General features: G+C 41.0%; 2 protein-coding genes across 8 annotated transcripts in view; one reads left to right on the top strand and one right to left on the bottom strand.

The window, feature by feature from the left end:
• Positions 1-26,563, bottom strand: part of eef2k (eukaryotic elongation factor 2 kinase) — a 100,254-nt gene that overhangs the window by 33,086 nt on the left and 40,605 nt on the right. For all 7 annotated transcript variants that reach the window (XM_051933655.1, XM_051933654.1, XM_051933658.1 and 4 more), the window contains 4 exons: positions 21,242-21,342; positions 17,648-17,708; positions 16,245-16,282; positions 12,816-12,987 (listed from right to left, as the gene is read on the bottom strand). In XM_051933655.1, coding sequence (XP_051789615.1) covers positions 12,816-12,987; positions 16,245-16,282; positions 17,648-17,708; positions 21,242-21,342 — 372 coding nt within the window. The remainder of the gene's footprint in view (positions 1-12,815; positions 12,988-16,244; positions 16,283-17,647; positions 17,709-21,241; positions 21,343-26,563) is intronic.
• Positions 4,801-26,563, top strand: part of LOC127529603 (uncharacterized) — a 200,894-nt gene continuing 179,131 nt past the window's right edge. Inside the window, exon 1 of the mRNA XM_051933665.1 lies at positions 4,801-4,924. Within this exon, the coding sequence (XP_051789625.1) occupies positions 4,842-4,924 (83 nt within the window). The 5' untranslated portion in view covers positions 4,801-4,841. The remainder of the gene's footprint in view (positions 4,925-26,563) is intronic.

Below are 26,563 nucleotides of genomic sequence, written 5' to 3'. Positions count from 1 at the left end.
CTAACCGTATCCTATTTATTCCTCTATTTTACACTTCAAAAAGCTGCACAAAGAGCCAAGTTGCAGCAATATTATCTATTTCTGACCTTCACTTGGCTGCAATAAATCGTTAAAGCACAAACTTACAGGGACTGATTATATTAAAAATAAATAAATAAATACACAAACAGATTTAAAAAAGGGCACTGAGGAATGAATTGTAAAGTTTGCCCTTTTCCCAGTCAGTAGGACAACAACCCCAAAAAAGAATAGCAAGCCAGCATCTGACCTGTCCAGTCTTCGGATTTTATAGCCTATTGACATTTCTTCCTATCCCCCATTAATAAAAAAGTGCCTAAGAAGTTAGTTGGTACCTTTAGTGCTGGTGCATTGGATAGCACAATAAAACACTGTTTTTTATTGTAGCCTACACATCAACATGATGACAGTTGAGACTAGTGTGTATGGAAGTGCTCCGGGGTGACTGACATGCGGTTTGTTTTGTTTTTTAAATCACTTTGCCTTGCAAAGACGGGGAGTCGGTCCTTGATCTCTAACTATGTTTATGCCTTTTACATCATTGATTTACATTGTGTAGTTCAAAAAGGTAGTGCTATATTTTGTCGGCAGAGGGAAATTTGGCTTATGACAGAAATACTTTAGATAGATAGATATGAAAGGCACTATATAATAGATAGATACTGTAGATGTGAAAGGCACTATACAGTGGAACCTTGTGTCACGAACATCTCTAAACACATACAAATCGGGTTATGACCAAAAAGTTCGCCAAACTTTTGCATCTGTTCACGACCACACATTCGGGTGGCGAACAAGCCAGTTTCCCTTCTGGTTCGTACACACCGGTCATTTCCGCACGTGTTCAGTCTCTCTCTGTACAGTACATTGTTCTCGGTCAGACGTGCATCGCGCAGAGGGACTTTACCTCAAAACTGTAATCTCCTCTCCACACAGCTTCCTGTTAACTTCCTTCATGCCAGAACTCGACTCATGCAAGGTTAGTTTTCTTGGTTGTTTATGGTTAGTTTTTGTATAAATTAAGGATTTTTCAAATGTTAATTTTTTTCCCTGTGCTTAAAACTCAATGAAAAAAACTCAATAAAAAAAAGTGTTTACAGCGAGCGGTTTGTAAGGTTGTAGCATGAACTCTTGCAATGTTAGTTTTCTCTGTGTCATTCAATGTTTTTACAATTAGTTTACTATTACACTGTGCATTCCATGGTATAATTAACTATTTTTGTGGTTAAAAATCTTTAAAAATATATATTTACATACAGTTCGTATGGTCTGGAATGGATTCATTGTATTTACATACAGTCCTATGGGGGAAATTACTTCGGGTTGCGACCAGAGTTTTGGAACGAATTACGGTCGTGACCCGAGGTTCCACTGTATAATAGATAGATGGGAAAGACACTATATGATAGATAGATTGATAGATTGATTTGAAAGGCAACATACAATAGATAGCATGAGGGCAAGGTCATGATCCTTGCCCAGCCGGAACCCCCTCAGCCGAGGACAACCAGGGTAGACAGCATACACAGAGCAATTTCTCACCCAGACCGCCTTGTAGAGGTGCCACGGATTCCCACAAGGCACCATGGGAATTTGAGTTCTTCGACTCAACCCTGTTGGGTTCCGTGAGTGCCTCTAGGGGGTGCTGCAGTGACCAGCAAGCCCTATTTCATGGGGCTTCTGCCTTACCCGGAAGTGCTCCTGGGCCAAGCCTTTGAGACACTGGAAGTACTTCTGGAGATCACTTAAAGGGAGCTGCCTGCCACTGCGCCAGGAGCCAAAAGTTCGGAAGGAAAGAGGACAAAGCTTGCCAGGAGGACCAGAGGAAGCAGAGAGAAAGAGAGCAAGAGAGGTGCTGAAGAGAGAGAAGAAGCCCCAAGAGTTGCTGTATGCTGCTTAGTGTACAGACTGCTTTGGCTGTACTGTGTTGGTGTTATAGGAAACACTTGGGAGAAGTGTTTCACACAAATAAAAAAAATCTTTGTTACTGCACTTGTATCCAGAGCCTGTCTGTGATACAGTATAAAGGAGCCTCAGTAGCGTTTCTTGACACACTTCTGCTGAATAATTATTTGGCTGAAAGTTCTCAGTGTCGGTGTGTCACAGAGAAGATGTGCAGCATTGTTCATAATGGCACTCAGATTTGCTTCAATTCTCTCCTATACTACTACCTTCAGGGGTCCAGAGTACATCTCATAACTGAGTCTGCCCTTATAATTACCTTGTTGATTCAGTGGACCTCTCCTTTGTGATGATAACCAGCCAAGCACACCACACCAAACTGGTTATCACAGAGCTGTAGAAGGTGTGAAGGATGTCACTACCCACATTAAAGGTCATATAAAACACCCATTTTTTATAACAAGCACCAAATGAACTAAGAGCTCTTTCTGATAAAAGTCAAATGAAAAGACCACCTCTGTCTTTCTCCCCTTCCCACACATAATAAGCACACATCTGTCTTTCTTTTTGCTAGCAGGGTGAACGGTTTCTCAAAACATGGAAAATGTCATTAAGTCATTATCATGCAAGTTCGATTCCCACTGGAAACCAAAAGGCTGCAAACAGACTGGCCATACAAAACATTTTATGCTCCTGCTTCACTTTCTAGATATGTAAAATACTCTGCATCCTTCTTTGCCTTTCAGCTTTCCCAGCATACACTGCACTCCTCTTCGGCCCAACAATACTTTCAGGCTCAAGCCATTTTACCTGCAATCTGTCAGCAGCAAAGGATAAAGTATCCGCTATGCGGGCATGAAAACCACAAGTTGTCGATTTTACATATTTGATACAGAAACAATCATACAATAAAATATAACTTAACCGTTTGCATAGCGCTCTTCACTGAGTATAGCTCCATAGTGCTGTAAACAATTCTCAGTTAAAATACAATACAAATCCTGTTTATGGTTTACAAAGCCTTAAATAATCTCATTCCATCCTACATTTCAGAATCTCACCTTACACTCCAAATCGTAACCTTAGATCTTCAAATGAGGGTCTGCTTAGAATTCCAAGAGCTAAACTTAAAAGAAGTGGTGAGGCGGCCTTCTGCTGTTATGCACCTCAAATCTGGAATAGCTGACCAATAGAAATTCGCCAGGCTAACACGGTGGAGCACTTTAAAAAAACTGCTAAAAACTCATTATTTTAACATGGCTTTCTCAGAGCTTCATTTTGGTGTAACCCTGATATTCTGTAAATGCATTTAATTATTTTTTTTCATGGCTCCAAAATCTGTACTAACCCCTACTTTCTCTGCTGTTCTTTTTCCGGTTTTCTGTGGTGGTGATCTGCGCCACCATCACCTGATCAGGGTACCATGCAGTCCCTACATTGATGAATGAAAGGCCAGAGATCCACATGACCATCATCGTCTAATTCTTCCATATGAAGCCTGAAAACCATTAGGACTGACTGAGATCATTGATGTTAGGTAGAGTGCCCAGTGGGGATTGGGTGGCCTCGGAACCCCTGCAGATTTTGTGTTTTCTCCAGCCCTCAGGAGTTTTTTTTTTTTTTGTTTGTTTTTTTGTGTCTTCCCTTGCCATCTGACCTTAATTAATTCTATGTTAATTAGTACTGCCTAATTTTATTTTTAATATTTTTTCTTTCTTCATCTAATAAGACACTTTGAGCTACATCATTTGTATGAAGGTGGGCTACAAAAATCAATGTTGTTGTTGTCTGATAGCCCGAAATCTCAATTTTGGTCAAATCAGACCCAAGAACTTTCTTTCTGTCATCTGACTTCAGAATATATTAATCACAACACACAGAAATAAAACCCATATAAATACAGATTTGTTAAAACACAAAGAGAAAAAGGTAGAAACTGATTAAACATTAAACATAACTGGAAACCAACAGTATTGGTCCATTAATTACATGATTAACTATGGCCAGTTGACAACGGTAGAAATTAATATTGTAAAATAGAAAGTCAAAATAAAGTCCCAGCTGTAGAGACCTCGGCCAACTGGCTGTCTAACCTTTCCTGGGTTTTCTGCAGTGGAGTCGGTGCTGGCCGTCCATTCTGGTGACAAAATCTTTCCATTTGATGGTTCCAGCCCTAAGCTTACATGCTTATCTTCTCTTTGTATTGTATCACTCGTTTTCTAGCACATAAATATTACAGAACTTGCACACCAGCTCCTCTATTGACCAGACCGTCACATGCGCAGTAACTGGAGATGGCCAGTGGTCACTAGCTTGCCACAGACCACCTGCTGCTTTCCTTTCCATTCTAACAGCTCCCTTGACCTGCCTGTAAGCGATCTCATCTTGACATCGTCACTCTGATAAAGGACACTGAAATTTAAGTGACAGGAGATCAGAGTGCAGGCAGAACCGCATTCCTACAGGCAGTCCACACTCGTATGGTGTCTCAGTTTCCAACTTGAGCATGCTCAACTGTACACCCTCGTATTTTCACGTAAAATGCAGTCCAGTTTACCTCTTTTTAATGGCATTGCTCACAGCACATATAACCTCACCGTCTACTATTTGACTCATCACTGTGCCATTGATCGACTTGTAACATTACTGCTGTTCTGGTCATTGTAAAGAGCACCACAGCAGCAAAGTGCGCACCTGAGCAGCTGCTGCTTCACCACCTGAGGCCACAGGTCCACCACGCCCTCGACCCTGTGCAGTTCGCATACCAAGAGAAAGTGGGAGCGGAGGATGCCATCATCTATATGTTACACCGACCCTCTCCCACTTGGACAGAGGCAGTGGTGCTGTAAGAATTGTTTCTGGACTTCTCTAGCACCTTCAGCACCATCCAACCTCTGCTGCTTAGGGACAAGCTGACAGAGATGGGAGTAGATTCATACCTGGTAGCATGGATCATGGACTATCTTACAGACAGACCTCAATATGTGCGTCTCGGGAACTGCAGGTCTGACATTGTGGTCAGCAACACAGGAGCACCGCAGGGAACTGTACTTTCTCCGGTCCTGTTCAGACCTATATACATCGGACTTCCAATACAACTCGGAGTCCTGCCACGTGCAAAAGTTCACTGATGACACTGCTATCGTGGGCTGCATCAGGAGTGGGCAGGAGGAGGAGTATAGGAACCTAATCAAGGACTTTGTTAAATGGTGTGACTCAAACCACCTACACCTGAACACCAGCAAAACCAAGGAGCTGGTGGTGGATTTTAGGAGGACCAGGCCCCTCCAGGACCCCGTGATCATCAGAAGTGACTGTGTGCAGATCTATAAATACCTGGGAGTGCAGCTGGATGATAAATTGGACTGCCAATACTGATGCTCTGTGCAAGAGAGGACAGAGCCGACTATACTTCCTTAGAAGGCTGGCATTCTTCAACATCTGCAATAAGATGCTGCAGATGTTCTATCAGACGGTTGTGGCGAGCGCACTCTCCTACGCGGTGGTGTGCTGGGGAAGCAGCATAAAGAAGAGGGACGCCTCACGCCTGGACAAACTGGTGAGGAAAGCAGGCTCTGTTGTAGGCATGGAGCTGGATAGTTTGACATCCGTGGTGGAGCGACGGACGCTGAGCAGACTCCTGTCAATCATGGAGAATCCCCTGCATCCACTGAACAGGATCATCTCCAGACAGAGGAGCAGCTTCAGCGACAGACTGCTGTCACCGTTCCTCCCCCACACTATGCGACTCTTCAATTCCACCCCATGGGGCGTAAATGGTAACATTATACGAAGTTATTGTCTGTTATACCTGCATTGTTATCCCTCTTTAATTTAATATTGTTTCTTTATCAGTAAGGTGCTGCTGGAGTATGGGAATTTCCTCTTGGGATTAATAAAGTATCTGTCTATCTATCTATCTATCTATCTATTGTACATAAGTACACTTGTAAGCATAATGCTTAAATGCATCAAGCATAAAATGCATAATGCAAATTATATATTCTCTTATTAAGCTGCTCAAACATTCCAGAGTAAGGATAACATTTTGAAAAAGAAGTGAACAAGTTCAAGAGTTAATGAATAACCAAGTGAAGCCCTGTGCAGGCACACCTACTATAAAGTGTACTGTGCAGAAGAGCAAGGCTGTGTGTCTCAGGCCACATATGATCTGAAGCAACTTCACAAATTCTTACGTATATTCATGTCGCACGGCAAAGGTTCTTTAAATAACTTCCCAGGATCCCTAGAAGGTTCTTTAAGTAACCTCCTTGACTACTTCCCAGAATCTCTAGAGGCAGTGGCAGTCAAGGAGTCATGTATGCGTGTTAGCTGATTCAACAGAGGACTTGAAGGAAGTCTTTGGTTGTTTTTAAAAGCTCAAGTTAAACTCTCCCAATTCACACACACATATCTGACGTTGAGTTGAAGATGGAAAAGTCAAGAAAAAAAAAGAAATCTGTTCAAGATAATACCCTCTAACCTCTAAACATCTTTGGGCCTCAGGTGTTTTTCCAGTATAGCCACATGTTTTAAAATGCATACTTGAAGAGGAGGGTGCTTCTAGGGCTGACATAAATGTGTTCCGAGCTTAATTTGTCGTGTTCAGTTTTTAAATCAGCTTTTCCTAACCAGAATCACAGGTGGGTATCCCAGCAGCACTAAGAACAAGGTAGGAACCAACCCTGGGATGGGCACCAGTACGACGCAGGGCACATCAATGCATGCACCCTGACAGCATGACTTGTGGGAACATGGAAACTCCGCAAAGAAACCTAAAGGTGGAACCAAGTTCCAACCCACGTGAGGAGGCAAAGTTTTCTGTGCTAGATGGTAAAACCAATATGGACTTTTATAACAGCGCTGCTGCCTCGCAGTAAGGAGACCTGGCTTCACTTCCCGGGTCCTCCCTGCATGCAGTTTGCATGCTCTCCCCGTGTCTGCGTGGGTTTCCTCCCACAGTCCAAAGACATGCAGGTTAGGCGATCCTAAATTGTCCCGTGTGTGTGTGTGTGCCCTGCGGTGGGCTGGCACCCTGCCCAGGTTTGTTCCTGCCTTGCACCCTGTGCTGGCTGGGATTGGCTCCAGCAAACCCCCTGTGACCCTGTGTTAGGATATTGCGGGTTGGATAATGGATGGATGGATGGATGGATAATACAAATAAAAAGCAAGCTAATTCAAAATAAGGTATAAGGCTTCAGAATATAACTTGAATCATTAACTGGCTCAATAAGCACCACTGAGCCACTACTTACACTTGGTGGCATTCAAAATGCGGAAATAGGTTAGCAGCTGTACTACCTCTGCGATTTTCATGATACCTTGGACAAGGAGTAAACAGAATAAATGTAAAGGCGAAGTAAAAGAATAAAACAAAGCAGAATTAGCCTACAAAGATAGGCTGCAGTCGTGTCACTTTGGCTTTAATATCTCCCTTACTCAGCAAGCACGAAGTGCTTCTCAACATTTGTTATTCAGATTTCACAACCTTGTTCATGTGAACTGAATGCACACCATCGTTCAGGCTTGCTAAAGGATTTTAGGCCTTTGTGCACAATGTTCTGTTAATCCATCTGCTCACAAGTTGCTGATATGATAATACAGGACCAGGCCCTTTCCTTCCGCTCCCCAGCATTTTATGAAGTGCAGGATAATCACACATAGCTCAGCCGACCCGATAAGCTCCACAATTAAATTTTAATCAGGTAAAACACTACAATTAAGTAGGTTTTCATTCCAAGTAGAGTTTTTGCTACCCTGATTCAAATGACAAAAGACTCAGGCAGACTGGTAAGCCTTGCCCATTAGACCTTTGGTTAACTGGATTTTGGTGGTGCCACTGCCCAATAGCTCCAAGAGTGCTGGATTCAAATCTTGGCCCAGACACGACCTGTGGAGTTTGCATGTTCTCCCAAGATCTGCATGCATGGGTTTTCATCCCACATTCCAAACACGTGGGTGTTCGGTTAACTAGCGACTCTACATTGGTCTTGTGCTCTTCTGCCACTTTGCATCCAATGCAGCTAGAATGGAAAATGGCTCCCGGTGACCCTCAAATGGATAAGCAGCTAGAGGACGGGATTGATAGATTATGCATAAAAAGGCTGTTCCGGTGTCATGTTTCAAAAGAAATCCGGCTGGGTCTTTTCCATCACATTCAGTTTCAGGTTCTGCGTGTGTAGTAGCTGAGCAGATTAAAGCTCTGAGGTCACAGAGTTGCAGAGCTGATTGGCACGTCTCAGCAGACTGCACTATAAACAGCCTGGCAAAGAGTTAAGCCATGAACTCATTTCCTCTCAAAAAAGGAATCCATGACAGAGGCAACAGACCGACAGGGTCAAAGGTCACTTTTTTATTATCACAGAAAGCAGAGTGGAGATATGCACTCATTTTAAAATATTGCTGTGTAGAAGCCTGGGAGCTAAACAAATATTGCATCATCAGCCCTGTGCAGCAAAACTACATATGCTGGGTTATGTAAAAGTGCTCTGTGGAAACGTGCTGCTGCTGGCATTAAACCTATGTTCAAAACTGACACAGAGTTCTTTATCATAAAACATGACAATCTGAATGTTTCACTATAATGTGCTTTGAAAATTGAATAGATTGAATTGTCTATGGGTTTTCTGCCTCTTCTTTCTCCTCTCACATCTAAAGACATGCAGGACAGGTTGATTGATGTCTCTAAATTGACACAGTGTACTGGAATATGTGTGATAGTATGGCTCCCCATTCAGAGTTGGTTTCTGCCTTATACTCAATAGAGCATGGAGAGTCTCCAACTCTACGGGGCCCTGAATTGCAATAAGCGGGTTTAGAGAAACGCCATGCAAAATGACACCTTTTACCGGCTAACTAAAAAGCCAATAAAAGGTGTCATTTTGCTTGGCTTTTCTCTACATTCATAATGGCTAACACGGTACAACACCCTAGTACTACAAATAAGCGGGATTTGAAAATGAGTGCATGAATGAGTTACAATAGGACAAACCAGTCTGCTGACCTGAGCCAAATGTCTTGTGAGCTAATAATGGGCTATAAAGTCATTGGTTTATTGCAGCTCTTTAGCCTAAAAACACAGATTAGATGGTATGGAAGAACATAGATAGATTAGATTAGATAGATAGATAGATGGATAGATAGATAGATAGATAGATAGATAGATACTTTATTAATCCCAGTGGGAAATTCACATTATCCAGCAGCAGCATACTGATACAATAAATAATATTAAAGATTGATAATAATAATAATGCAGGTGAAAAACAGACAATAACTTTGTATAATGTTAAATGTTAACGTTTACCCCCCCCCCGGGTGGAATTGAAAAGTCGCATAGTTAACCTAAAACAGACCAGTGGACAATTGTGTACTCTCATTCAAACCCTGGGAAATGTTTACTCATGTATCTATATTGTGGACCCTTACAATCTGATTTTTAAAATCCATGGTTTATGGTTATTCATTTAAATAGCACATTTGAAACAACTAATAGTAAGAAATAAAAGCCAGATAAAGAATTATACATACAGTACATATTATATATATATATGGTTGAAATAGTTTACTGTCAAATAAATGCAAAGAGTACGCGACACGTGGCACCGTGGCGGATGTTAGCAGATTGCTGGCCAACCACAAGCGTTACCTAGTAGGTAACCACCCATACAATCAGATTGTGACACAGACTACAAATGCCGTGAATTATATATATATATATATATATATATATATATACATACACAAGGGGGGGACCCAAAAATAACCGGAAATATTTTTAAAACGTGTTTAATTTTCTGTACAAACTACAATTAGTCTCCTTCAAAGTACTCTCCATTGGCGGAAATACACTTATCTAACCGTTTGTTCCATTGTTCGAAACATTTTTTAAATTCGTCTGAAGTAATGCCCATTAATGCTCTGGTCGTTTCTTGTTTTACCTCTTCGACGTCAGCAAAACGCCTTCCTTTCAAGTGTTTTTTCATCCGAGGGAACAAAAAGAAATCACACGGAGCTAAATCCGGTGAGTAGGGTGGGTGGTTCAGGGTTGTCATACCGTTTCTTGCCAAAAATTGGCGAATGCTGAGTGTGTGTGAGATGGAGCGTTGTCATGATGAAAGAACCAATCGCCCGACTCCCACAAATCAGGGTGTTTCCTTCTCACACTGTTGCGCAACCTACTTTTACAAAAAAATTCACTGAACACAAGCACAACCTTCCAGACTGATGGCACTTGGGAGACTGACTTGTGAGGAGTGTAACTAGATCGCCCTAGCAGCCCAACCACGTACTACAAGTACCAACCTAACAACAACAAAATTCTGGTTATTTTCGGGTCCCCCCTCGTGTGTGTATATATATATATATATATATATATATATATATATATATATATAGTGGAACCTTGGTTTGCAAGTAACTTGGTTTACGAGTGTTTTGTAAAACGAGCTAAAATTTTTTAATAAATTTTGACTTGATAAACGAGCGAGGTCTTGCAATATGAGTAGTATGTACTGTATACACTTTGTCTGCTAAGCGTCATGTGATCACAACTGAGCTGATGGTTCTTCTCTCTCTCTCTCGCTGCGGGATTGTGGGCAATCGTTTCCTATTCTCCGTCTTAGTCGGCGTGCCTCACTCATATAGATAGATAGATAGATAGTCAGCATCCGTACGAACATATACTGTTTACTACAGCTTTGTGACTGTGTGTGTGCGTGCATGCGTTGTGACATGCGAGTCCCCGTCTTGCCCCCCAAAACACGAAGCTTAGTGTCAGTACTTTAGCAACACCAGCTTTATTCAGCTTGAAACAGCAACAGCGCGGTTATTTATTGTAGCGGGATCTGCCACTCTCCTATACACAGACACAGCAGTCAGGCAGGGCCGTGCCCAAGTAGTACTGTGCCCTGCGCATATAAAATGTTCCTTGTATCGCCCATTGACGGCAGGCGCTTATAGCATGTCTGCGATCTTTTCGGATTCGCTTTTACGGTGAACTGCTACAGTGCTGGGAGACTGCGATTGCTTTGGGACGCTCTTCTGCGTGTCATACCGTTGGGTGGAATCCCACAAGAGTTTAGAAACTCACTCACACCAGCCGTGATTCTTTTCAAAGGAAGTGCAGGTTCATTTGTTTTATGTATTTTTACTTTATATTTTGTATTAATCATTTTTATATGAATAGTTTTGGGTTGTGGAACAAATCATCTGAGTTTCCATTATTTCTTATGGGGAAATTTGCTTTGATACACGAGTGCTTTGGACTGCAAGCATGTTTCCGGAACGAATTATGCTTGCAAACCGAGGTTCCACTGTATACATAAATAAATAAATAAATAAATAAGAACATATATACGCTGTCAGTTGAAAAGGAAAGAAAATGTAAACTTAAACATAAATAACTAATACATACAGTACATGCAAGAATAAAATGAACACAGTATACACAATATGTATAGAAAGATATAAACAATCAAACTCCTAAGCTAAAAAGCAAGTGAATAAAAGTGCTTTTTTAGTAAAAACTTAAAACTATAAATTGTGGGAGCCAACCTTATTGTGAGGGGCAAACCGTTCCACAGTTTAGAACCAGCCACTGCAAAGGCGCAATCGCCCCTCAGCTTCAACCGTGCACGTGGTACAGTAAGCAATAGCCGATCGGAAGACCTCAGCTGCCTGGCTGATGCATAAGGATCGAGAAGTTCAGCTAACTACGGTGGAGTTGACCCATGTAAGGCTTTAAACACAAACACTAGAATCTTAAAATTCACCCTGTAACTAATAGGAAGCCAATAAAGAGAGGCCAGCACCAGAGTGAGGTGATTCCATTTTGTTTTTTTTGCTGCTGGTGAAAACTCTAGCAGCTGCACTCTGCACCAAGTACAGAAGAGACAGTGTCATATGGGATACTCTGACATACAGGGCATTACCATAATCCAGACGAGACGTGACAAAAGCATGAATGAGCTTCTGTAGGTCGTTAAACGACAAAAACAGCTTGACCTTGTTAATCAGTAGAAACAGCTACTTTTTACCACAGCATGGATCTGTTTGTCAAATTTAAAACTTGAATCCAACATCACCCTGAGATTTTTAGCACATGGCTTTAAGTACCAGACAAGTGGACCCAAAGTGCTAGCAATATTTCAAGTAACAGTGATCAAACAGAATGAATTTAACTGCAAGAAGTTAAGTGCCATCCGGTATTTAAGAAGCTTTTCGAAACACTTAATTACATCAATGCAGGGGCAAACCAACCACTAAAAAGCAAGACCTCAGTCCAGTCTAGATCATTAAATCACCCCACTTGGAAGTTCATGAGATCATCCTCATTCTACACACAGTCCTTCATGGGAATATCATCACAAAGGTCTTTAAACACAAAACACAATAAAAATGTGACAGTACATTTGTTTTCTCTAGACTCACCCAGTTCAGACTTGCTTAGATTTATGCAATAACACACTGGAGAGATTTGAACTTATAAAGTCAGCTTCTTGGAGGCTAGATAATACTAACTCCACAGTGTGCGTGTGTTCCTAAACTGCACCCAGGACTGGCTCTAGGTATAGGCCATGTAGGCACCAGCCTAGGGGCACCAAAACCCCTCCTTGAATAACCCCCCCAACCCCACAAGTTCCACCCCCTTCCCCTTCCAGAGATGCATATCAAACTGTCCTGACCCATGTTAGTAGATTTCATGTAGGATCTCAAGGTGGCCAATCTCACTTATGGATCCGAGCACAAGAATATAAAAGGGGGCTCTCTTTTCGATGCCTCTATTTAGGGGCACAATGTACCTTTAAGCCGGCTGTGCCTGTATCATCCCTCTATCCACTCTCCTTTTATTTAGTCTGTTGTATCACCTAGTTACTCTGTCTAAGACACTTTACCTGCTTGGGGGGCTTGTGTCGGTTGTATTCTTCTCCCCACAGCTTGGCTTCCATTTGCAGTCTGACATCTTCAAAATACACCTCTCGGTCTACGGTTTCCAAATATCTCTTGGCCACATAATTGGATGCAGATTTCCACTTGTGGCTATGCGAGAAATTCGAGAGCTTTTTCCTGTGAATCATTTGGAAGACAATAATAAAATACTTTTGGAAAAAAAAGGCACTTTTGTCAAACAATAGAAAGCTACATCCTGGCTAAAAAGGGAGAAAATGGCAAATCTTGACAACTGTATTTCATTTGATACACCAGAATTAACAAGACAAATAGGACACTGCGCAAGATCAGTTCTGCTTCGGTTTTACACAGGGTGGACAAATGCTGCTCTGGTGGTCCCCAATTATAATAAACTTACTTTTTTGTGACAATTCACTGGATCACAATACCGGCCCATGCGTTAATATTACATTTTCAAGGATATTTAACTTGTGGAGAATCCTATGTGTCAGTTGATTACAAGACATTTTGACCAATGACAGTAAAATGGAGAGGGTTAACTTGGATTTTTAGACACACAGAACAACAACAGCCATTTTACTGTTTTGGAGGATACCAAAACCTGCATGACTCCCTGCTACTATAGATAAGAACAGCTCAGAATATTCTGCTACTCCTTAATCTTTTTTTTTTAGCTCCCCTAGTGACTCTTTGATCACACATGACCCTTTGTTAACCCTTTAAACTCAGCCTTATTTGTGTCCATTTTCTGCTACTTTTAATTGGCTATAACTTCATCCTCCTTTGCTCAATATTCATGTTCCATCCATCCCTCCATCCATCCATTTTCCAACCCGCTGAATCCGAACACAGGGTCACGGGGGTCTGCTGGAGCCAATCCCAGCCAACACAGGGTACAAGGCAGGAACCAATCCCGGGCAGGGTGCCAACCCACCGTAGGACACACACAAACACACCCACACACCAAGCACACACTAGGGCCAATTTAGAATCACCAATCCTGAATTGTGCGTAACAATGGGGTCGAGTTTAAAGGGTTAAGAAGTTAAAAGGCCAATGTGCAAAAGAGACACTTTTAAAAGAACCCAAAAAACAGTAACTATACAAGGACCTCAAGCAAAATTTGACTTATTTAAAACGAGGCATATTTTATTAAAATTTGGCAGACAAAACAATCTTGATACAAGGATGCGAACATTCTGAATAAAGTTTATAAGGAAACAAGCCCTAACTAAAGGTCACTATCACAAATGTAAAAGACAAGGAGCACAGGGCCAATGGGAGAGAAAATCTGGGCAAATGCAGACAAAAAAAGGAGTTTCCAGGATGGGGAAAACAATAATTACTGTAAACGTATGATATTTTGGTTATCAAAGGCTCCAAATTTTTGAATAAACCTGAATATCAATGGTAACATACCTTAACTATGTTAAGTGATTAGAAAATGGAGTTCTGTATTTTAGTACATTCTCGTTTATCATGCGGCCAAAGACTGGCAATGTATTGCCTGGTGGTCAGACATTAACAGTAATGTTGCCAGAGTATAGAGAAATTGTTATTCACATGTCTGAATGACGTGGCATCTTAATAATTAAAATACAAAACTTTACTTAAATTACTAGAAAATGCAAATCATGTATTCTTTACATCGATTTCTATGCTTCCATGACCTGAAACCTTGTGGGGAAAAAAAACTGTGACTCGGTGCACATCAGGCAGCTGAAGCGACACTTATCAGTCAGACTTGATCGCAATTACAGTTTTAAACAGACCTCGACAGCACTTTTTTCCAAATAATTTGGGATTTTCTTAATGATTCCCTGCATCTACTGTGCTATACAAAAATAAACGGAGTTTAAATGACAAATCAGCATGGCTTGATGTGATTTGTAAATGGTGTAGAAAGACAGAAAGAATTGCAATGTCTGATATTTTAATAACATACACTGCACTCAGTAGGACAGCATTTAATGTCTTCTTTTCATTTCATGGAGGCTCATCATGTATCTATATACTGTATATAAAATTCTTTTTGCGTTTGAAACGGAAATTACGTATGACCGCGCGATATGGAAATTACGTATGACCGCGCGATATGGAAATTACGTATGACCACAGAACATACTATAATACAGGAAGTAATCACTTCGTTTGTGGACGCCATTTTTATATTGTCTTTACGAATTGTTATTATTTGTGCGAGAGTTATTTTACTGATATTGAAAAGAAGTAAACACAAACATGCCGATCTATCCCATAGAAGTGCACCCCGCGTCGTCCTCTCCCAGCCCTCCTCTCTGGACTACAGCGCTGACCCGTCCGCCGCCAGGCGCGTTCTGACAGAGAAGTTTTATTTATTCGTCCACGTGACTGTCGCGGAAACTGCCACATTGTAAGTTTTTTTTAGTTGGCAGTACTTCATAGAAGAAGAGATGAGGAAAACAGCTTTGCGTCTTTCTACTTTTTAACTGTGGCGAGCTGTAAACAATGTGCGTGATAACAAAGTGGACGCTTGGAGGCGCAGAATGTCGGGCTGCTCCGCCGAGTCAAGAGCTTCACAGTTTCGGGCAGCGTCCTCTCTTCTCACACTGTTTGTGACACTTCAAGTGCCCCGTCGGCTCCTGGGAGAGTGGAAATCTTTGAGAATGAGTGTAATCGGCACCATCGAAGCAGGACTCTGTTTGTAAGTTACCCTGCACTACTACTTAGTGTCCCTTAAGGTGAGTTCGGGTCACTAAAACCCCGCAACATTCAAAGTTCCTTTCGTGATGAATTATTTTAAGAAGTAAATCACAGGCACATAGTGCAAGGTTGTCAGGCAGAAATTTGGACGATCACATAGAAAATGTAATTTCTATACCACAGCGGTCGTGTAGCGCCTTTCACAAGGGATCTACTAGAGAGATGATCCAAATACATTTTAGCTCCTGTTAGTACTACTTACCTGTTGCGTTATAGCGCCTTTAAAATGTAGTTTACCCCAAACCACTCCAGTAGTGCTCAATATATCTTTACTTCTTAAATGTTAATGTTTTACTGTTTAATAACTTATAGACTAGATTTTATTTTTTTCCCTTGCATTCAGTGGGTGAAGCCACTGGGTAATCAACTAGTTTACAATAAAATTGTTCTGCAAACCCCTGGACTATCAGAAAATGGCTTGTTTTCTTTAGCTGTTAGGTAGTATATTATAAGTTATGAAATATGCCATGTCTCCTACAATTACTAATACTTGTATTCTCCAATCATTAATATTACTAATTATGCTTCTGTTTTATAAATGGGGAAATTGTTAACTAAATTAAATGCTCAAAATCAGTCATATGCCAAGATAAAACATTATAGAGTGTGTGCATTACTACTAAGGAATTATGATGACTTCAACAGTTCTAACCAAAGAGTTGGTTACTTACGTTCGGTAGCATTCCCTCATAGCTCCACGGCCAAAAGGCTGAAATTAAAAGGAACATTTATTAGATAGGTGCTTCTTACTTATTCACAAATTAAGCAGTGCATCCCCTGTCAAAGAATCGGCCAAATTGTTTCTAGTTTGTGTTAAAATCCCACATCTTCAAACTTTAAATAGCCTGTCATCCTAAGATCTCCCGTGTGGACTTTCTGGTGGCTGCTTTGCTTGCTGCATCACTCTGTTACACGTACGCTAAAATGTTTTTAATATTTTCTGTATTAGACGCATTAGCAGCAATCACACATTTCATTCCTTGTTCAACCCATGGCTTTATTTGACATACAGTACGGTGTGTGTCTTATACAGTTTCTTAACACGCAAGCATTAAAACAAACTTATGACAAGTAATACTGGACACAGGTGTCTGCTTAATTAACTTAGTAAAGTGACTGTGATTCTCTTTTTGAGTTTTGATCTTTCACTGACAATCATTTGCTGAATTGTGTTTGCAGTCAGCAGACAGGCACACCAGCTTGGTGACAAAAATCCAGGACTACAGTTTAAGGCACCAGGCTATGGTAGTGATGACTGTAATGCTGGCACTATTCAGCCTGCAGTGACGTCAGCTCCAAGACGACAAGCAGGTTTACACTGATGGATTTGAAGCGGATTCCCTTAGGCCTCAGTGTGCTTCAATTATTTTTTTTAATTCAATATGCTTACCACACAAATGTGCAAACTGACTTTATTAAAAGTGCAAAGAAAGTGCAACTTCAAAGCTCAATTTCAATTAAAAGTACTGTCACGCACGTGCGCTTTAGAGAATACCCTCAGGGCTCTGCCAAGGTAAACAAGTCCACCTCAGGACTAGAGAGAAGGCCTGGTCGCTAACAACCTCTTTGCTTTTGCCTGCAGCTCCACAGGACAAGCCACAAAGGACCTCTGACCACGCCCCCCACTCCTAACCGAAGGCCCCACCCCTTCCAGGGTTCTTCCTATACATTCACTTAGGGACCCGACTCAGAAGCAGTAGGAAGCTGTGCTAATCTGTGCTTGATAGAGAGCAAGCAAAATGGTGATAGCTGTCAATTCTGTTATTTTTTTTGTATTTATTCTATTAATAGGGGTTGCTGGGCTGGTACCCCAATCCTTGAACCCTTGTCTGACGTGTATGACAGTATATTTTACAGTACTAATCACTGAGCAGAGGTTCACTGTGCTTGCAGGTATTTATAACTTTATTAATAGTAATTTACAAACCTTACAGCATTCTTACATATAAAACACACAATTAAATTAGATGCACAGCAAAACTGAGCAATCCGAGAGAACATAAACAAACCATAGCAGTGAATAAAGTTTTATGAATACAAGATAAGACTACAGTCCTAGCAGCTTACAACCTACCTGAGATGCCATCTTAATGAAGACCTCATCTTCAACCCATTCTCCTTTGACAGCATTGTACCTAAATAAAAAATGCAAGGATCAGACCATGAAAAGTGAAGGTGCTCACCCTAGTCATAATTACATTTAACAAACACTCCATGTTAGTAAGCTGCAATTGAATTTTAAGGCACGGAGTGCTCTCTCTGACTTAAAATGAAGATGACTTCAACCAAAACAGGGGACAACAATCTATATCTATAAAAGCCAAATACCACTGACTCACTCATCACGAAATCTTCCGAACCATGAGGACTTGGGACTTGAAATTTGAAATGTAGGTTACCGCTGGCCCATAGGTGCTCGCTAAGAAACAGTTTTAAAAATTTCATGGTCCAAGCGCGACATGTCTAATAGTTTTTTTAGACCCGTTTGTATGTCTGTCTGCTTTTCATGAGAGAGCTACTTAAACTGATTTAGATCGGGATTTTTTTCGATAATTTGATTGAACATTCCATTGATTTTGCGACTTTCTCATCGCGCTAAGTATCACCGTTTGCTTGCGGTACCGATTTATTAGCACAAATCCAAGAGAGACTCATTTGGCTGTGGGGCCCTCCTCACTCACGCGTCTGCCTCGGGGCGTAGCCTTAACTCTGCTTAGTTAGCGAACGAGAGAACTACTTAACGGATTTAGATAAGGTTTTTTTCTATAATTTGCTTGAACATTCCATTGATTTTGCAACTTTCTCATCATGCTAAGTATCTTAGTTCGCTTGCGGTACCGATTTATTAGCACGAATCCAAGAGAGGCTCATCGGGCTGCGAGGCCCTCCGCACTCACATGTCTGCTTTGGGGCGTAACCTTAACTCTGCTTAGTTAGCAAACAACAGAACTACTTAACGGATTTAGATCTTTTTTTTTCTTCTATAATTTGCTTGACCATTCCGGTTGATTTTGCAACTTTCTCATCGCACTAAGAATCATAGTTCCCTTGCGGTACCAATTTATTAGCGCGAATCCGAGAGAGACTCATCAGGCTGCGGGGAGGGGGGTGGGGCCCTCCTCACTCACATGTCTGCCTCGGGGCGTAACCTTAACTCTGCTTAGTTAGCGAACGAGAGAACTACTTAACGGATTTAGATCTTTTTTTTTTTCTATAATTTGCTTGACCATTCCGGTTGATTTTGCGACTTCTCTCATTGCGCTAAGAATCAAAGTTCGTTTGCAGAAGCAAAATATTCACACTAATCTAAGAGACAGGGGGCGGGGCGGGGCCAAGGGGGTGGGAGAAGCGTGACATCAGGAGTAGGGAGCTGGGAGGGGCGGGGCCCTCCTCACTGTCCTGTTTCACTAATACGTGGGCGAAGCCGCGGGGGATGGCTAGTATTAATATAATATTAATATTAGAAATATGCAGATAAGCAAAATGGCCTCTTCAAAAATTTGGTGTATTTTTTACACACATAATGAACACCTTTTGTAGAAGAACATCAGTACAAAGAAGCATGAATAACAGAAATCAGGCAGCTTGCATGAATAGAAAACGGAGTGCTATTTGAGCAGTGCAAGCATACGAGTGTCAGTGACCAACTCAACGCCATTTGAATTCGACAGCTTTCTTAAACATTATTGCTGACCATTACATCACTTTATGGACTTAGTTTACCGTTTTTCAGTTGGATGATACGCAGTGTCACAAAGCACATACCACTTCAGGATGACTCCATAAACAATACCATGACCTCAATTTATTTACTGCAATGGTCCACACAGATGGATAATAAGGTGGAAAAAGATGTTCGGCGCACAAGTGTGTTGCCCAAAAATCTGAAGGAACTGAACAATGCCAGAGTGATCAAAATCCCAAAGGAATTTTTCCAGCACTTTGTTAAATCTATACCTAAATGCCTACACGAACAAACTTGGTTTGTCTCTTCTCTGGTCTGAATGAAGGGTACATTGGGGAAGGCTTTGAGAGCCATACCATACCACAGCCTAAATGTTCTCTACTTCCACTCAAACAGTGATGCCACAAGCCATGCCTTCTGCTCCTGCTTCTTCCGGTTAATCTGCAATATAAATGCTGCAGTTCCAATATCTGGCCAGTGGTGCCCCAATCAGCTTGACGTTTCTGTTTTATTACTGCATTTAATATACACATAAATACTAGGGCTGGGCAAGTTAACGCGTTATTATCGTGCTAACACATTAATTAATTAACGCCGACAATTATTTTATCGTGTGTTAACGCAGTTTTTGTTATTATTACTTTGAAAGCCTCAGTCTTGCTAGTGATCCATAGAGATTGGTGATCTTCTTGTTACAGCGCTTTTCAATACGCCTTTGCTAGATGGAAAGTTAGCTTTGTTGATTTGACCTCGATTCCCTGCGCGTGCATGAATAGCGAAGAGCAAACAGCTTCTAAAATGGCATTTGGAGAGATACCAAAGTAAATGCTCAAAGCAAAACTTTTTCGTATTATCACTGAATCGGACTCTGATTTGTTGGACTCTGATTTTGATGCAAGTGATCTGGAGATGTAGGTCGAAAACGAAAGTGAGGTACCGGCATCAGCTGATCGTGGTGCTGAACACGTTTGTATAGCTGATACACCTATGGCAACGCTCGCCTGGGAGGACAGACACTTACGATGACAGTAGGTACAAACCATATCGCGTCTCAATGTAACTGCCACCCGCGCGCACACCCGTCTCACAAAGACAGCCAGCCCACCGTGCATTCCTGCTGGCCGTCGAGCCGCTGCTGCTGCAAACAGGCGCCGACAGACATTTTATGTTGATTTATGTGTGAAACCATTGCTTTGTGCGCTTTTCAGAAAAAATATTAGCCCTCAAAGAGTTGCTACTGAACATACGACTGTTTATGCTGCTCCCTGATATAAGAAAATGTTTCTGCTGGTGTCTGTTCAGATAAATAGAAAACAGATTTAGAAATGTTAACTTGCTGTTGCTGGGAAGGTGCCTGTTATAATGTTGTGGTCGTGGCTCTGGACTCTTGATTTTCTATAACAAACTACATAAAACATTAATGTCCTGGCAGTGGCAAATAGCTTTGGTTTTATGTTTGATTTGATTACATTAATGTTTAAGAAATATTTTAACTGCTACTATGTAAAGGGAATACTGCTGTTAAAAAGCACCTTATTTGTTTAAATTATTTGCAAACCAAATTCACACAATACACTATTTTTCAGGTCATTATTGAATTTTGCACATAAAAATTTTAATCGTTGCCCAGCACTAATAAATACATATACGGAGAATTGGCAAAGAAACGTTAGGTATTGAGAAACAGTAATCTTTCTGATTTGTGGAGCAAATCATTGACTGAAAGTAAATTGATGATGCAGCAAGACAAAGGCCAGATCAATACACTTAATTAAATGATTAGCTCCATCAACAGAAAGAGGTGACTTTGGATTACGACACTACTTGGAATGAAAAGTTCAAGCTACTATAGCGTTCCGGGGGGGGAAACAAAAAAAAGGGGGGTCAGCGGGAATGATGCACAAGATATTTCTAAGTCCATTTAGACCATGAAACCAACTTGGAACAGGCGTCACAGGTCTGGAATACTGTCCGTGGGCATACCTGTAACGTATGCAGGCCTCAGTTTCAATTTCCTCCAGATGAAATTCTGCCCAAGGGTCAGGCATTGACTTAGCTTTCTGAATGGCATGTTTCCAGGTTTCCTGCAAAGAGTATAAAGAAGTACATGACATCTAGAGCAGTGTAATCCCAACCCTGGCCCCACCACACAGTTCCTCGTATTGGGGCTACTCAGATTAAATACAAGTTTTCAGCTGCAACAAGAAGCGCTGTCATCTCTAGAGCTTATCTTCTTAGCACTTCCAGTCCAGGATGATTGGAAGACAAAGTTAGCATGTACTGTTAAAAATGATGCGACAACGATACCATAATAGACATAAACAAAAATACACAAGACGGTACCTAAATAAAGAAGTAGGAAAAATGGAGTTTAGAAATCTGGACGCTGACATGGTTACCCACTGTTGTTATGGAAAACCATGCTTTGTGTCCAAGGTAAGCACACATCTTATCGGAGTGTTCAGGAAATGCAGTTGTGCTGCCTTGTTGCATTGTGGGTAAGTGGACCATTCCACTCCATGAACAAGCTTATTAGACTACAGCAGAGGTGAACATGAGGAAAACAGAACAACAGCCCGGTCCTTTCAACCCATGTGTCAAGACCACTGATAACCAGCAACCATTGTGGGAAATTTGTTTAATTTTATCATTAATTTGGTTCCTTGGTAGATAGAGAGGGACCCTCAGTGCTGTGTGTTCAAGTTCTCTGTCTTTTATAGTGATTGTAAAATGAGAAGCCTTCACCCTGCAAAGCTACTGCCTGAAGCATACAAGGTTGGTCGGTTGGTTGGGAACATGAGCTGATAGCGCATTGCCACACTCACCACACATCGAGTCACCTGAATTGGGACCCGAGTGCATTGGGTGACACCTCAGCACCACACTGGAACATTGTGAGGTTTTTTGTTTTTTTTTACAGTGGCTGGAGTGCCAATCCTGCCACCAACCCCGAAGTCTTCCCTGTAAGGATTTCAGGGGGAGCCAAAAATTCCTGGGAAAAAAAAAAAAGCAAAATTTTTATACAGCTTACAGCAATTCCATTTTAGTCGCTGTCACAATACTCTAAAGTCGCCGAAGTTACTCTCACGACTATAGAATAAATGTCTTAAATACGCATCTTGATCAACTCGGTGCAATGCCAGTTGCACTTCTCCCATTTCTCTACTTATCTTTTGTGCCCGTGTCCACAGTCTCCTGCGATTTTTCCTGTATTAGTAACACGGTAACAAATAGTCTTTCCTTCAGTTTCAATTTTAATTTCGGGGACAAAAGCAGTCACAGGGAGCGAGATCTAGTAAAAGTTGAGGGGGGGTGCAAAGCAATAGCAACATTGTTTTTGGTCTAAAACTCCTTGACTGACAAGGCAATGTGTGCAGGTGAGCTGTCACAATGCAAAATGCAACTTTTTTGCGTGCGTCACTGCCTCAGACGTTCAGACTCCTCGTCAGTTCAGCGTAATATCACTGACTAACAGTCTGATCAAGGGGGAAACTCATTATTAACAAGTTCACTAAAGCAGAAACACACAATCATCGTTGTCTTGATGTTCGATTTGACCTTCCGTGCTTGGAGAAAAAAAAAAAATTGCCAAAATTACTCTCACGACTATAGAATAAATGTCATAAATACACATCTCGATCAACTCAGTGTAATGCCAGTTGCCAGACAGATTAACAAGACTGTAGGAATACGATACCTAGCGGCATAGTTGATATGTTCACCCTACTCTTGTGCTATTGACCAATTCCAGGAATTTTTGGATCCTCTGTCATAATAGTTACTTATTTCAATTTAGAGCGGGTTTTAAATTAAATTTTGTGAGGAGCAAACTGTGTAAAAGTATTTAGCAATCCTCTTTTGTATTACACTTGAGCAAAGTCACTGATTGTCAACGAAATGGATAGCAAGTCCACAAGGACAGCGGCCAGCCTTTCTTTTATTGTGATACTACAGGCAGGACAGGTTTCTGTAATGTATAGTGGTCTTCTATAAATGCCCAGGGATAATTATTAATTTGAAAAGAAAAGAAAAATAAAATAAATCACTCAGAATCTTATAAACATCCATACACATTAAAGAAAATACCCTCACATTATTCTTCTACAATTAGTTTTTTCATAATTGCCCAATTAAGACCACTTCTACGATTATCTTTATTTTGGGAATGTTTATGTTAAAGAAGCAGGATGGCTTGCCAAGCAGAGACAATTTCATGATGTGCAGCAGCTTGTCCACTTTGTTTCAAGGTATCGTTCAAGTATGCAAGACTGACGCAGATGTGTCATGCAAACTGATATGAGTGATTAGATGTTTCCAACGGGCCCTGCCCCAACTGTCCGTACAGTTCTTGAGTACATTGTCGTCATGCCCTGCATTCCAGGATCTATTTAGGGAAACACCCTTAATCAGAATAGTTATGGTGGGCTCAGGGAGACACGGGCAGTCCCCCTTGGTTACGTTTCACTCTGCGTCCCAACAACGCAGACACAAATTATTTATGACTTTCAAATGCCAGCTCAAAGAAACAAAATCTGAACAAAAAGCAGGCACATTCTGGCGTAACAGAATCAACTGACCCTTTAGAAGATACAGCACATTAAACAATTAGGGCTGATGACAGCTAAAGCATTTTATTCTTTAAATTTACTCAAATGCAAAGGGGGACTGAAGATATCAGTCGTAAACGACAAGTACAAGCTCATGTGTTGTTTACACCAGCTCATCAATAGCAGTGATTAGAGAGAACCCTGGTCAGAGCCCCAAATGGGCAAGTGAGGTAAGGTGTGGAATTTTCCACTTGTGGTGTCATGCTGGTACTCAAAAAGTGTTGGATTTTGGAATTCTGGATTGCAGATGCTCAACATCTAGAAAATGAAAGTAGTCTACAAACAAGATTCCCTTTCCCGCATGATTGCACTTTTGAATTGAAGACCTCCCTCTGCCACTCATTCCTTGGTCAAGAGTCCTGTCTTCAGTTCAACAGTGTGAATACTGGTTGTGTTTATTATTCAGCTGCCTTAGTGAGGCAACATTTTGTATTTGCCTTTGTGAGGCAATATATTGTATTTGCCTTTCTTTTTTGCATTTAATCCTTGCTTATATTTTTTTGAATATTTTTTAAACAAACTTTATTTAACAAGGACGTCTTTGCTACTTGGTTTTCACAGGGCTTTTAAGGTTCCCCTCCCTCCTTTTACGATTTATAGACTTGGCCTTGTTTAAGTGTGCAGGCCACAAGCCTGATTTTGAGTTTCACAGTCGGGCCTACTTTGTATTTTGAGGCCTTCTTTGTGGTATTAAACCTTTTTTCAGTTTTGTAAGCATGCAATAACATAATCCTGTGTTATAAATCTCTCTATTATAATAAAAAAAATCCTAGGACGAGACAAGACTTTTTAGCCTGGGACGAGATGTGACTTTTTCAGAAAGACACTTTCACGTCCTGCGAGATGTGACTTTGTGCCAAGAGATTTAACCACGCCCGGGGCTGGAAATAAAAGACAAAGAGTAGATGACAAAGTAGAATGTCGTAAAGAATTCAAAAACATTGGCGTGATACACATACAGAGCAGGTTAGAGATCATGAAAGTACGAAAATTCGAAAGTCTCCACAAAATGACAGTAAAGATCGCATTAGCGCAAACAAATTATTACTCGGTGAAATAACGGAAAAGTGAAAAGAGATTGAATATATTATTCAGATTTAAACTTTAAGTTGGAGACTTGTAGATCATCTAATTTCTGTTGCCATCAGGGAAAAGTAGTGCTTCTTCCCAATGAAGAGGCGTATCCGCAAGAATTAAATGAATTGTTGTTTGGTGAAACTGAAATTCACATATGCGATCGGCAGAGACGCAAAGTGGCTGGCACGTAGCGCAGGCTGGAGAGGTTGGCGAGCTAGTTTAATAAAATAAGAACTGGTATTAACGTGGACATGCAACTGTTCAAAGAACAGTATGGAGTCACTACTGTGTCAATTTAGTGTACCAAACCTAACCTGGTGAGACATGGCTACTGAGTTACTATGGTTCAGTGGTTGCTGGCTCACAGCTTCTCGAGACCGGGTTCAAATCCCAGTCTGGTTGAGTCTGCACACTCTTTATTTTACTCCAAGTTCTCTGGTTTTCCTAACACATCCCAAAGTTGTGGATTTTAGGCTAATTATGACATCTGAATAGACCTGGTGTGAATTAGTGTGAGTTAGCATATGAATGTGCTGGGTTTAGACTTCTAAACTGTGAAATTTGTACTTCAATCTTGCAATCTATTCTAATCTGTAAAAGCTGGAAGGGAATTCAGCACTTATAGTAAGGAATATTAAAAGACAACCCCCCTCCACAGAAACTACAAGGCTGCTTAGTTCAGTCTCACTGCAGATTTTATAAATTACATCAAACAATGAACTGAATAATTACACTTATAATTGTTCTTATGGCGAATGTCAGTTCCGACTTTAAAATGAATTCTTCAACATGAACACACGTGTACCAATGGAAGCTGGTTAAGGGTAAATTTTGCACAGCTGGAAGTTTTTCTTTACACAGAGAAACATATCTGTATGGAATAAGTTACAAAGTACTGTAAGGACCTTCAAATGTTGATTTGGAAGTTTTTTTTATTTTAAACATGGATTGATAAGTTAAAATGGGCCGATGGCCTGTTTTCATGTTCTAAAGAAGTCTATCATTGCTGAGACTGAGTGACTAGATTAGTGCATTGCTGGCACCAACATGAGAATTTTAACAATTAAAGGGGAAACATTAAAACAACATTATTATCATTGTATTTGGCATTTACCTTTACCCAACATATGAGGGGAACCCAAAAATAACCAGAATCTGTACCTGGCACGCAATCTTGACTTAGTTGCAAATTTTACCACTAGGTGTTGCATATTTACAGTATTCTGTGGCAGTCTGCCAAGTGGCGTTGCTCTGTATTCTTTGCATGGCATTCCGTGTCGTTTTTTCTTGGTGCTCATTAAACGTGTTCTGCGATTTTTGTGATGGGCGATCATAAAGAACAGCGAGTCTGCGTTAAATTTTGTTTTCTCTTAGGGAAAACAGCTGCTGAAACTGTAGTGACAGAGGAAGCCTTAAGTAAAACACAGGTCTACGAGTGGTTTTCGCGTTTCAGACGAGGGGAAATGTCAATTGAAGACCAACCAAGATCTGGCCAACCTTCCATAATTAGGAATGACGAAAATCTTGAAAAGGTTCGCAATTCAATTTACGAAGATCGTCGTTGGACCATTGAAGAGATTTCTGAGTTGACTTGTGTGTTCTTGCCACCTTCCCTACTCTT

Source organism: Erpetoichthys calabaricus, chromosome 11 (assembly GCF_900747795.2).
Source record: "Erpetoichthys calabaricus chromosome 11, fErpCal1.3, whole genome shotgun sequence".
Taxonomy (NCBI): Eukaryota; Metazoa; Chordata; class Cladistia; order Polypteriformes; family Polypteridae; genus Erpetoichthys; species Erpetoichthys calabaricus.
Note: the sequence above shows the minus strand (reverse complement) of the source record. Positions and strands in the feature narration are given on the sequence as shown.